This window comes from Misgurnus anguillicaudatus, chromosome 15 (genome assembly GCF_027580225.2).
Source record: "Misgurnus anguillicaudatus chromosome 15, ASM2758022v2, whole genome shotgun sequence".
NCBI classification, from domain to species: Eukaryota; Metazoa; Chordata; class Actinopteri; order Cypriniformes; family Cobitidae; genus Misgurnus; species Misgurnus anguillicaudatus.
The window spans coordinates 15,369,329-15,382,581 of NC_073351.2; the positions used below are offsets into that span (position 1 = coordinate 15,369,329).

Consider the following 13,253-nt stretch of genomic DNA (forward strand, 5'->3'; position numbering starts at 1 on the left):
ATGACTGTGAACAAGTAATTTTACTAAAAAAATTTTGTTGCTAGAACATAGTCAGGGAAGGTCGCCATTTGTTAACACATAGTGGAGATTGAACCATTAGTGGTTAAAAGTGTTGTACTTTTAGGCTGGGGGAATACATATGAAGCTTAAAAGAAATGTAAACATAAAAGATAGTATTTGCATTGTGCACTGGGGCTTTTCTAACATACAGTTCGATTTTTAAAGTCCAGTCCAAAATCCTTTGAGTCACACATGCTTTTCTAAAACTTTTCACTTTACAAATATGTGCAAGTACTTAGTAACAGATGTGCATAACAACGGTATTTTAACACATAAGCCATAGTCACATTGCAGTGTCAAAAGCGCAATCCCAAAAGAAATTCTAAATAACATCATGAAACTTAAAAGATTGAAAAACCGTTTGTCATAATTTTCAGTAAGTTGCTTTGATACACCTCGACTTTCATGCAGGTTTTCAGTAAACTTCAAGACTGGGCAGGGTGACAATGATGACATTGCTTTCCACTTCAATCCCCGATACAACTCGAATGTGGTCATGAACACTTTCAGAAATGGAGGATGGGAGGCTGAGGAATTTGGCCCTAACAATCCCTTCAAAATGGGAGAAGCTTTTGAGATTTTTTTTGTGTTCAAACCTGAAGGATATCTGGTACATTTTTTGTGACTCAAACTTACAAGATGCCTCAAACACAGTTAAGAAATTCTCTTCACAATAACCCCTTGGTTTCAATCCATCAGGTATATGTGAATGGCAGGGAGTACTATCTGTTCAAACACCGTATTCCATTGGAAAAAGTGTCAGTGTTGAATATTGATGGAGATGTTGTGGTGAACCTTGCAGGCTTCATACAAGTATGTCAAAAACATCCAGAAGCTATGATTATGAAGTGTAAACAATTATTTTCCACAAGTACAATGTGGAGAGTAATGATTCTTCTTAAAATACTGTTTTCCGTCCTCCTTAGAACTGGTATAGTCTTGGCTTTTTGCGCTGGGGCCTTTCCACCATACAGTCAGAGTTCTCACTTCCAGTTCAAAATCCTGTAAGTCACACATGCTTTTCTAAAACTTCTAATTATCAATAATGTGCAAACATTTAAAGTAAGTTTGTGTATGCCAAGGGCATTTAATCAAAAAGCCATAGTCTAATGAAAGTGTCTGAAACGTAATGCGTAAATAAATTCCAAATTTCCCATGTCAGTGATTTTAAACCCTACCACAAGGTTCTGTATGACATATGACTGATGCCCATTTATTTTGCTTACTGCAGTCCCTTCCCTATGTGGGTGCAATTCCTGAGGGGCTGAAAGCAGGACTGGCCTTATACTTTCAGGGAGTTGTTGGTACTACAGGTGACCGGTAAGCAGTACTTTTGGAAGCTGTGTATATGGAATTCTATCAACAGTGTATGTGCTCCTGGAATTTAGTCAGGGAAAGACTGTATCCTTAACACACACATAATATTAAACCATTTGTGATCTAAGATGAAAGGCTAGTAGGATGTACAAATTTATCACGGGACATGAAGTATATAAACAGCCTGTTGCTTTTTAAATACAGATGCCTTAACTTGCCTTCACTTTGGTGCAGGTTTGCAATAAACTTCAAGACTGGGCGGTCTGACAAGGATGACATCGCTTTTCACTTCAATCCACGACACAACTCGATTGTAGCTCTGAACAGCTTTAAAAATGGAGGATGGGAGGCTGAGGAATCTCCCTCTGACAACCCATTTAATGTGGGACAAGCTTTTGAGATGTTTATTGTCATCAAGCCTGAAGGATATCAGGTACACGCTGTGTCACACAAAACTCACAAAATGCCTTAAAGACAGCTAACAGCTTAACCTAACCTTGACCTTATGGCTTCGATTTACCAGGTATACGTGAATGGCAAGGAGTACTACCTGTTCAAACACCGTATACCTCTGGAAAAAGTGTCAGTGATAAACATTGAAGGAGATGTTACAATGAACCTGTTTGCCTTCATACAAGTAATTTAAATGTTTTTTACATTTCTGATAATATCGAAACATGAATGATACTGTGTGAGAAGCCAGTGACAATCGTGATGAGTAAAGATCTTTCAAAGTACACATTTTCTCTTTATCTTCATTAGAAGTGGAGCACATCTTTATTTGCCACGCAACTAAGGGGCTTATTGCGCTGGTCTCCTTCCACCATACAGTCGGAGCTCTCGCTTCCCGTCCAAAATCCTGTGAGTGATACAGTAGATGTTCTCCAGTGACTGTTATGTGTTCAATGAAAAGGAAACATTAAATGAAACTGTGGTGCATAAAAAATCATGTTTTTACCCAAAAGTCAATTGCATTCGGTAGAGCAGGTCTGCCCAACCGTATTCCTGTCAATCGACTGTCCTGCCATGTTCAGGCCCAACCCTAATCCAACACACCTGCTATTAATTTTCAAGCGCCCCTGAAGAAATTGATAATCTGCTTCAGATAAATTTGATTGGGCTGGAGCTATACTTTGAAGGACAGTCCATACCCAGGAGTATTGAAGGGCCCGCATGCAGTAGGGTCATTTGGGATGATACCCCAAAATATTCCAAGTGTTCCATTTCAGTCGGTTCAAAACCTGCCACTATATTCTGGTTAGCAAAGGATCGAATCCTATTTTCTGTGCTCACTGCAGGCCCTTCCTTATGTGGGTCCGATTTCCGGGGGACTGAGAGCAGGGACGGCCTTGTACTTAAAGGGAGTTGCTGGTACTACAGGTGATCGGTAAGCAGTATAATAAATGACTGTGAACAAGTAGTTTTACTAAAAAAATTTTGTTGCTAGAACATAGTCAGGGAAGGTCGCCATATGTTAACACACAGTGGAGATTGAACCATTAGTGGTTAAAAGTGTTGTACTTTTAGGCTGGGGGAATACATATGAAGCTTAAAAGAAATGTAAACATAAAAGATTGTCTTTGCTTTTTGCACTGGGGCTTTTTTAACATACAGTTTGATTTTTAAAGTCCAGTCCAAAATCCTTTGAGTCACTCATGCTTTTCTAAAACTTTATACTTTACAAATATGTGCAAGTACTTAGTAACAGATGTGCATAACAACGGTATTTTAACACATAAGCCATAGTCACATTGCAGTGTCAAAAGCGCAATCCCAAAAGAAATTCTAAATATCATCATGAAACTTAAAAGATTGAAAAACCGTTTGTCATAATTTTCAGTAAGTTGCTTTGATACACCTCGACTTTCATGCAGGTTTTCAGTAAACTTCAAAACTGGACAGGGTGACAATGATGACATTGCTTTCCACTTCAATCCTCGCCACAACTCGAATGTGGTCATGAACACTTTCAGAAATGGAGGATGGGAGGCTGAGGAATTTGGCCCTAACAATCCCTTCAAAATGGGAGAAGCTTTTGAGATTTTTTTTGTGTTCAAACCTGAAGGATATCTGGTACGTTCTTTGTGACCCAAACTTACAAAATGCCTCAAACAAAGTAAAAAAATTATCTTCACAATAACCCCTTGGTTTCAATCCATCAGGTATATGTGAATGGCAGGGAGTACTATCTGTTCAAACACCGTATTCCACTAGAAAAAGTGTCAGTGTTGAATATTGAGGGAGATGTTGTGGTGAACCTTGCAGGCTTCATACAAGTATGTCAAAAACATCCAGAAGCTATGCTTATGAAGTGTAAACAATTATTTTCCACAAGTACAATGTGGAGAGTAATGATTCTTCTTAAAATACTGTTTTCTCTCCTCCTTAGAACTGGTATAGTCTTGGCTTTTTGCGCTGGGGCCTTTCCACCATACAGTCAGAGTTCTCACTTCCAGTCCAAAATCCTGTAAGTCACACATGCTTTTCTAAAACTTCTAATTTTCAATAATGTGCAAACATTTAAAGTAAGTTTGTGTATGCCAGTGGTTCTCAATCCTGGTCCTGGAGGCCCACTGCTCTGCACATTTTCTATGTCTCTCTTATCTGACGGACAATGAGATCTCTGCTAATGAGCTGATGATTTGAATCAGCTGTGTTAAACAAGGGAGACATACAAAATGTGCAGAGCAGTGGGCCACCAGGACCAGGATTGAGAACCACTGGTGTATGCCAAGGGCATTTAATCAAAAAGCCATTGTCTAATGAAAGTGTCTGAAACATAATGCGTAAATAAATTCCAAATTTCCCATGTCATTGATTTTAAACCCTACCACAAGGTTCTGTTTGACATATGACTGATGCCCATTTATTTTGCTTACTGCAGTCCCTTCCCTATGTGGGTGCAATTCCTGAGGGGCTGAAAGCAGGACTGGCCTTATACTTTCAGGGAGTTGTTGGCACTACAGGTGACCGGTAAGCAGTACTTTTGGAAGCTTTGTATATGGAATTCTACCAACAGTGTATGTGCTCCTGGAATTTAGTCAGGGAAAGACTGTATCCTTTCAACACACACATAATATTAAACCATTTGTGATCAAAGATGAAAGGCTTCTAGGATGTACAAATTTATCATAGGACATGAAGTATATAAACAGCCTGTTGCTTTTTAAATACAGATGCCTTAACTTGCCTTCACTTTGGTGCAGGTTTGCAATAAACTTCAAGACTGGGCGGTCTGACAAGGATGACATCGCTTTTCACTTCAATCCACGACACAACTCGATTGTAGCTCTGAATAGCTTTAAAAATGGAGGATGGGAGGCTGAGGAATCTCCCTCTGACAACCCATTTAAAGTGGGACAAGCTTTTGAGATGTTTATTGTCATCAAGCCTGAAGGATATCAGGTACACGCTGTGTCACACAAAATTCACAAAATGCCTTAAAGACAGCTAACAGCTGAACCTCACCTTGACCTTATGGCTTCGATTTACCAGGTATACGTGAATGGAAAGGAGTACTACCTGTTCAAACACCGTATACCTCTGGAAAAAGTGTCAGTGATAAACATTGAAGGAGATGTTACAATGAACCTGTTTGCCTTCATACAAGTAATTAAAATGTTTTTCACAGTTCTGATAATATCGAAGCATGAATGATACTCTGTGAGAAGCCAGTGACAATCGTGATGAGTAAAGATCTTTCAAAGTACACATTTTCTCTTCTTCCTCATTAGAAGTGGAGCACATCTTTATTTGCCACGCAACTAAGGGGCTTATTGCGCTGGTCTCCTTCCACCATACAGTCGGAGCTCTCGCTTCCCGTCCAAAATCCTGTGAGTGATACAATAGATGTTCTCCAGTGACTGTTATGTGTGCAATGAAAAGGAAACATTAGATGAAACTGTGGTGCGCAAAAAAAATCATGTTTTTACCCAAAAGTCAATTGCATACGGTAGAGCAAGTCTGCCCAACCGTATTGCTGTCAATCAACTGTCCTGCAGTGTTCAGGCCCAACCCTAATCCAACACACCTGCTATTAATTTTCAAGCGCCCCTGAAGAAATTGATAATCTGCTTCAGATAAATTTGACTGGGCTGGAGCTATACTTTGCAGGACAGTCCATACCCAGGAGTATGGAATGGCCCGCATGCAGTAGGGTCAGATTTGGGATGATACCCCAAAAAATTCCAAGTGTTCCATTTCAGTCAGATCAAAACCTGCCACTATATTCTGGTTAACAAAGGATCGAATCCTATTTTCTGTGCTCACTGCAGGCCCTTCCTTATGTGGGTCCGATTACCGGGGGACTGAGAGCAGGAACGGCCTTGTACTTAAAGGGAGTTGCTGGTACTACAGGTGATCGGTAAGCAGTATATTATATGACTGTGAAAAACTAGTTTTACTAAAAATCTGTGTTACTAAAACATAGTCAGGGAAGGTTGCCATATGTTAACACACAGGGGAGATTGAATCATTAGTGATTAAAGTGTTGTACTTTTAGGCTGTGGGAATTCATCTGAAGCTTTCAGAAATGTAAACGTAAAATATAGTTTTTGCTTTTTGCACTGGGGTTTTTCTAAAATAAAGTTAGAGTTTTGAAGTCCAATCCAAAATCATTTGAGTCACTTATGCTTTTCTAAAACTTCTCACTTTACAAATATGTGCAAGTACTTAGTAACAGCTGTGCATAACAACAGTTATTTAACACATAAGCCATAGTCACATTGCAGTGTCCAAAGCGTAATCCCAAAGAAAATCTACATTTCATAGTGAAACTTAAAAAAATGAAAAACCGTTTTTCATAATTTGCGTTCAGTTGCTTTGATCCATCTTGACTTTCATGCAGGTTTTCAGTAAACTTCAAGACTGGGCAGGGTGACAATGATGACATTGCTTTCCACTTCAATCCCCGATACAACTCGAATGTGGTCATGAACACTTTCAGAAATGGAGGATGGGAGGCTGAGGAATTTGGCCCTAACAATCCCTTCAACATGGGAGAAGCTTTTGAGATTTTTTTTGTGTTCAAACCTGAAGGATATCTGGTACGTTCTTTGTGACCCAAACTTACAAGATTCCTCAAACACAGTTAAGAAATTCTCTTCACAATGACCCCTTGGTTTCAATCCATCAGGTATATGTGAATGGCAGGGAGTACTTCCTGTTCAAACACCGTATTCCATTGGAAAAAGTGTCAGTGTTGAATATTGATGGAGATGTTGTGGTGAACCTTGCAGGCTTCATACAAGTATGTCAAAAACATCCAGAAGCTATGATTATGAAGTGTAAACAATTATTTTTCACAAGTACAATGTGGAGAGTAATGATTCTTCTTAAAATACTGTTTTCCCTCCTCCTTAGAACTGGTATAGTCTTGGCTTTTTGCGCTGGGGCCTTTCCACCATACAGTCAGAGTTCTCACTTCCAGTCCAAAATCCTGTGAGTCACAAATGCATTTCTAAGACTTCTAACTTTTAATAATGTGCAAACACTTAAAGTAACGGTTAGAGATGAGTACGTTTCAGCCGAGTATCCGGTACGGATAAAGCACTTCTGCCGAGTACGAGTATTATACGAGTAATACGAGTCAATATCTGTGCTCGGATTAAATGAAAATCATCATTGGATAGCTGATTGTGTCAGCGTTCTGTGATAGGCTAGTAGTAACAGCGCCGCCCCTCCCCTACACAAATACAGATGTATTGTGTTGCTGTGTGTCCCGCTGCTCATTCACACACAGAAAAGCTCTCTGTCTCTCTCCCTCAGTCACTCGGGTTCGCGGTTCTTTTCCGTTAACGTTTAGGGTTTCTTTAGCTTTTTACTTCGGGTTGTAACGTTCAAATACGTACTAACCAGCAGAGTTCTGGTAAACGTGGGTTCGTTCAGACGTGAATGCGACGCGCATCGCGTCTCTGCTTGTCGGAGAATTTTTTTCTTTTTTTAAACCTTCAGCTGGGAGCTGTCTGTGTCCCGCTCTGCACACTCACACACAGAACAACTTTCTTTCTCTCTCTTCCTCAGTCACTCGGGTTCACGGTTCTTTTCCATTAACGTTTAGGGTTTCTTCAGCTTTTTACTTCGGGTTGTAACGTTCAAATACGTACTAACCAGCAGAGTTCTGGTAAACATGGGTTCGTTCAGACGTGAATGCAACTTGCATCGCGTCTCTACCTGTCGGAGAATTTTTTTATTTTTTAAACCTTCAGCTGTCTCTAACCAGTAACCAGACACTGAGTGTCTGGCACGTTTTTGCTGTATTTCATACAAAAATAAAGGTATTAAGCTAGTGTACTCTCTCTCGCTATCTCTCTCTCTCTCTCGTCAGTTTTTTCTCTCTGACACTTTTTTGCTGTATTTCATAAAAAGTAAAGGCAGTAAGTTAGTGTTATAAATATTATAAATTAATTAAGCTACACACACTCTCCCTCTCTCTGCCAGTCATCTGAGTTTTTTTTCGTTTTAACCATCAGCTGGCTCTAACCAGTTTTTTTTAAGTGTCTGACACTTTTTGCTGTATTTCATAAAATATAAAGGTAGTAGTGGTATAAATAATACATAATATTACAAATTAAGCTACACACACAAACAAACACTCCCTCTCTCCCTCTTATGATCAGTGATACAGAAATATAACAATTTCTGATCAACCCATATATTAACTGCATGCTTAAAATAACATACAGGTTAAAGCCCCGCCCATTCCAAGACAACCCCCGCCTACTTCTGGGTTAGGCCACACCCACTCCGAGTACAGATACAGATACAGATAATTCATATGGTTAACAGATACAGATACAGATACAGATAATGCTGTACTCGCTCATCCCTAGTAACGGTTGTGTATGCCAATGGCATTTAGACAAAAAGCCATAATCTCATGAAAGTGTATTAAACGTAATGTGTAAAGAAATTCCAAATTTCCCATGTCAGTGATTTTAAAACCTACCACAAGTTTCTGTTTGACATATGACTGATGCCCATTTATTTGCTTACTGCAGTCCCTTCCCTATGTGGGTGCAATTCCTGAGGGGCTGAAAGCAGGACTGGCCTTGTACTTTCAGGGAATTGTTGGCACTACAGGTGACAGGTAAGCAGTACTTTTGGAAGCTGTGTATATGGAATTCTATCAACAGTGTATGTACTCCTGGAATTTTGTCAGGGAAAGACTGTATCCCTTCAACACACACATAATATTAATATTAAATCATTTGTGATCTAACATAAAAAAGGCTTGAAGGATGTACAAATTCATCAAGGGACATGAAAGAATATAAACAGTATGTTGCTATTTAAATTCAGATGCCTTATCTTGCCTCGACTTTGGTCCAGGTTTGCAATAAATTTCAAGACTGGGCGATCTGACAAGGATGACATAGCTTTTCACTTCAATCCACGACACAACTCGATTGTAGCTCTGAATAGCTTTAAAAATGGAGGATGGGAGGCTGAGGAATCAGTCCCTGACAACCCATTTATAGTGGGACAAGCTTTTGAGATGTTTATTGTCATCAAGCCTGAAGGATATCAGGTACATGCTGTGTCACACAAACTCACAAAATGCCTTAAAAACAGTTAACAGCTTATCCTCACCTTGACCTTATGGCTTTGATTTACCAGGTATACGTGAATGGCAAGGAGTTCTACCTGTTCAAACACCGTATACCTCTGGAAAAAGTGTCAGTGATAAACATTGAAGGAGATGTTACAATGAACATGTTTGCCTTCATACAAGTAATTTAAATGTTTTTTCACAGTTCTGATAATATCGAAGCATGAATGATACTGTGTGAGAAGCCAGTGACAATCGTGGCGAGTAAAGATCTTTTAAAATACACCTTTTCTCTTCTTCCTCGTTAGAAGTGGAGCACATCTTTATTTGCCACCCAACTAAGGGGCTTCTTGCGCTGGTCTCCTTCCACCATACAGTCAGAGCTCTCGCTTCCCGTCCAAAATCCTGTGAGTGATACAATAGATGTTCTCAAGTGACTGTTATATGTGCAATGAAAAGGAAACATTAAATGAAACTGTGGTGCATAAAAAAATAATGTTTTTACCCAAAAGTCAATTGCATACAGTAGAACAGGTCTGCCCAATCATATTGCTGTCAACTGACTGTCCTGCAGTGTTCAGGCCCAACTCTAAAGGGGATCGCACACCGGCCGCGCAGCTCAGCGACGCACAGTGCCGTGCCATTCTAAAAAAATCGAACACATTGTTTTCTATGAGTATACGCACACCGGCGCCGCCAGGTGGAGCCTGTCCGCGCCGCCCAGCTGTGACTCAGGAAGTTGTTCAAATCCCTGACGCGCCACAGAGCGCCAATCACATAGTTTAACATTAAATAACATCATATTTGTCCCACATCATTAATGATTAACATTGGCTTCTAACGTATTTTTTACATTTTGAAGTAGACGCTATCTGACGAAGCTCGCGCTATTTAATGTGCACTTCCCGATTTACAATACCTCCGAGTTCTCCTAGGCGCGACGCGATGCGGCGCGGCGCTGAGCGGCCGGTGTGCGATCCCCTTAATCCAACACACCTGCTTTTAATTTTCAAGCGCCCCGGAAGAAATTGATAAGCTGCTTCAGATAAATTTGATTGGGCTGGAGCTAAATTTTGCAGGACAGTCCATACGCAGGAGTATGGAAGGGCCCGCATGCAGTAGGGTCATTTGGAATGATGCCCCAAAAAATTCCAAGTGTTCCATTTCAGTCGGTTCAAAATCTGCCATTATATTCTGGTTAACAAAGGATCAAACCTATTTTCTGTGCTCACTGCAGGCCCTTCCTTATGTGGGTCCGATTACCGGTGGACTCAGAGCAGGGACGGCCTTGTACTTAAAGGGAGTTGCTGGTACTACAGGTGATCGGTAAGCAGTATATTGAATGACTGTGAAAAAAATAGTTTTACTAAAAATTTGTGTTGCTAAAACATAGTCAGGGAAGGTTGCCATATGTTAACACACAGGGGAGATTGAATCATTAGTGATTAAAGTGTTGTACTTTTAGGCTGTGGGAATTCATCTGAAGCTTTTAGAAATGTAAATGTAAAAGATAGTCTTTGCTTTTTGCACTGGGGCTTTTCTAACATACAGTTAGAGTTTTGAAGTCCAGTCCAAAATCCTTTGAGTCACTCATGCTTTTCTAAAACATCTCACTTTACAAATATGTGCAAGTACTTAGCTGTGCATAACAACGGTATTTGAACACATAACCCATCATCACAATACAGTCTCCAAAAGCGTAATGCCAAAAGAAATTCCACATTTCATTGTGAAACTTAAAAGATTGAAAAAAGTTTGTCCTAATTTGCATTAAGTTGCTTTGATACACCTCGACTTTCTTCAGGTTTTCAGTAAACTTCAAGACTGGCCAGGGTGACAATGATGATATTGCTTTCCACTTCAATCCCCGATACAACTCAAATGTGGTCATGAACACCTTCAGAAATGGAGGATGGGAGGCTGAGGAATTTGGCCCTAACAACCCCTTCAAAATGGGAGAAGCTTTTGAGATTTTTTTTGTGTTCAAACCTGAAGGATATCTGGTACGTTTTTTGTGACTCAAACTTACAAGATGCCTCAAACACAGTTAAAAAATTCTCTTCACAATGACCCCTTGGTTTCAATCCATCAGGTATATGTGAATGGCAAAGAGCACTATCTGTTCAAACACCGTATTCCATTGGAAAAAGTCTCAGTGTTGAATATTGTTGGAGATGTTGTGGTGAACCTTGCAGGCTTCATACAAGTATGTCAAAAACTTCCAGAAGCTATGATAATGAAGTGTAAATAATTATTTTTCACAAGTACAATGTGGAGAGAAATGATTCTTCTTAAAATACTGTTTTCCCTCCTCCTTAGAACTGGTATAGTCTTGGCTTTTTGCGCTGGGGCCTTTCCACCATACAGTCAGAGTTCTCGCTTCCAGTCCAAAATCCTGTGAGTCACACATGCTTTTTTACCACTTCTAACTTTTAATAATGTGCAAACACTTGAAATAATGGTTGTGTATGCCAATGGCATGTAGACAAAAAGCCATAGTCTCATGAAAGTGTATGAAAAGTAATGCGTAAAGAAATTCCAAATTTCCCATGTCAGTGATTTTAAAACCTACCACAAGGTTCTGTTTGACATATGACTGATGCCCATTTATTTGCTTACTGCAGTCCCTTCCCTATGTGGGTGCAATTCCTGAGGGGCTGAAAGCAGGACTGGCCTTGTACTTTCAGGGAATTGTTGGCACTATAGGTGACAGGTAAGCAGTACTTTTGGAAGCTTTGTATATGGAATTCTATCAACAGTGTATGTACTCCTGGAATTTTGTCAGGGAAAGACTGTATCCCTTCAACACACACATAATATTAATATTAAATCATTTGTGTTCTAACATAAAAAAGGCTTGAAGGATGTACAAATTCATCAAGGGACATGAAAGAATATAAACAGTCTGTTGCTATTTAAATTCAGATGCCTTAACTTGCCTCGACTTTGGTCCAGGTTTGCAATAAATTTCAAGACTGGGCGATCTGACAAGGATGACATCGCTTTTCACTTCAATCCAAGACACAACTCGATTGTAGCTCTGAATAGCTTTAAAAATGGAGGATGGGAGGCTGAGGAATCTCCCTCTGACAACCCATTTAATGTGGGACAAGCTTTTGAGATGTTTATTGTCATCAAGCCTGAAGGATATCAGGTACACGCTGTGTCACACAAAACTCACAAAATGCCTTCAAGACAGCTAACAGCTTATCCTCACCTTGACCTTATGGCTTCGATTTACCAGGTATACGTGAATGGCAAGGAGTACTACCTGTTCAAACACCGTATACCTCTGGAAAAAGTGTCAGTGATAAACATTGAAGGAGATGTTACAATGAACATGTTTGCCTTCATACAAGTAATTTAAATGTTTTTTTCACAGTTCTGATAATATCGAAGCATGAATGATACTGTGTGAGAAGCCAGTGACAAACGTAGCGAGTAAAGATCTTTTCAAATACACCTTTTCTCTTCTTCCTTGTTAGAAGTGGAGCACATCTTTATTTGCCACCCAACTAAGGGGCTTCTTGCGCTGGTCTCCTTCCACCATACAGTCAGAGCTCTCGCTTCCCGTCCAAAATCCTGTGAGTGATACAATAGATGTTCTCCAGCGACTGTTATATGTGCAATGAAAAGGAAACATTAAATGAAACTGTGGTGCATACAAAATCATGTTTTTACCCAAAAGTCAATTGCATATGGTAGAGCAGGTCTGCCCAACCGTATTGCTGTCAATCGACTGTCCTGCAGTGTTCAAGTCCAACTCTATTCCAACACACCTGTTTTTAATTTTCAAGCAACCCCGAAGACATTGATAAGGTGCTTCAGATACATTTGATTGGACTTGAGCTAAACTTTGCGGGACAGTCCATACACAGGAGTATGGAAGGGCCGGCCTGTGGTAGGGTCATTTGGGGTGATGCATCAAAAAAATTCCAAGTGTGCCATTTCAGTTGGTTCAAAACTTGCCGGTATATTCTGGTTAACAAAGGATCGATTCCTATTTTCTGTGCTCACTGCAGGCCCTTCCTTATGTGGGTCCGATTTCCGGGGGACTGAGAGCAGGGACGGCCTTGTACTTAAAGGGAGTTGCTGGTACTACAGGTGATCGGTAAGCAGTATAATAAATGACTGTGAACAAGTAGTTTTACTAAAAAATTTTGTTGCTAGAACATAGTTAGGGAAGGTCGCCATTTGTTAACACACAGTGGAGATTGAACCATTAGTGGTTAAAAGTGTTGTAGTTTTAGGCTGTGGGAATACATATGAAGCTTAAAAGAAATGTAAACGTAAAGGATAGTCTTTGCTTTTTGCACTGGGGCTTTTC

At 40.0% G+C, this 13,253-nt stretch overlaps 1 protein-coding gene across 8 annotated transcripts in view; it reads left to right on the top strand.

Annotated features, from left to right (window-relative positions):
- Positions 1-13,253, top strand: part of lgals4 (galectin 4) — an 83,122-nt gene that overhangs the window by 15,253 nt on the left and 54,616 nt on the right. For 5 of the 8 annotated variants that reach the window (XM_073853450.1, XM_073853458.1, XM_073853457.1 and 2 more), the window contains exons 23-54: positions 472-670; positions 760-873; positions 987-1,064; positions 1,292-1,380; positions 1,612-1,810; positions 1,901-2,014; positions 2,140-2,238; positions 2,676-2,764; positions 3,252-3,450; positions 3,540-3,653; positions 3,767-3,844; positions 4,262-4,350; positions 4,584-4,782; positions 4,873-4,986; positions 5,112-5,210; positions 5,652-5,740; positions 6,224-6,422; positions 6,512-6,625; positions 6,739-6,816; positions 8,376-8,464; positions 8,707-8,905; positions 8,995-9,108; positions 9,235-9,333; positions 10,164-10,252; positions 10,731-10,929; positions 11,019-11,132; positions 11,246-11,323; positions 11,551-11,639; positions 11,882-12,080; positions 12,171-12,284; positions 12,412-12,510; positions 12,949-13,037. In XM_073853450.1, coding sequence (XP_073709551.1) covers positions 472-670; positions 760-873; positions 987-1,064; positions 1,292-1,380; positions 1,612-1,810; positions 1,901-2,014; positions 2,140-2,238; positions 2,676-2,764; positions 3,252-3,450; positions 3,540-3,653; positions 3,767-3,844; positions 4,262-4,350; positions 4,584-4,782; positions 4,873-4,986; positions 5,112-5,210; positions 5,652-5,740; positions 6,224-6,422; positions 6,512-6,625; positions 6,739-6,816; positions 8,376-8,464; positions 8,707-8,905; positions 8,995-9,108; positions 9,235-9,333; positions 10,164-10,252; positions 10,731-10,929; positions 11,019-11,132; positions 11,246-11,323; positions 11,551-11,639; positions 11,882-12,080; positions 12,171-12,284; positions 12,412-12,510; positions 12,949-13,037 — 3,924 coding nt within the window. The remainder of the gene's footprint in view (positions 1-471; positions 671-759; positions 874-986; positions 1,065-1,291; positions 1,381-1,611; positions 1,811-1,900; positions 2,015-2,139; positions 2,239-2,675; positions 2,765-3,251; positions 3,451-3,539; positions 3,654-3,766; positions 3,845-4,261; positions 4,351-4,583; positions 4,783-4,872; positions 4,987-5,111; positions 5,211-5,651; positions 5,741-6,223; positions 6,423-6,511; positions 6,626-6,738; positions 6,817-8,375; positions 8,465-8,706; positions 8,906-8,994; positions 9,109-9,234; positions 9,334-10,163; positions 10,253-10,730; positions 10,930-11,018; positions 11,133-11,245; positions 11,324-11,550; positions 11,640-11,881; positions 12,081-12,170; positions 12,285-12,411; positions 12,511-12,948; positions 13,038-13,253) is intronic. The other 3 variants (XM_073853452.1, XM_073853455.1, XM_073853454.1) reach the window with 3 other exon arrangements.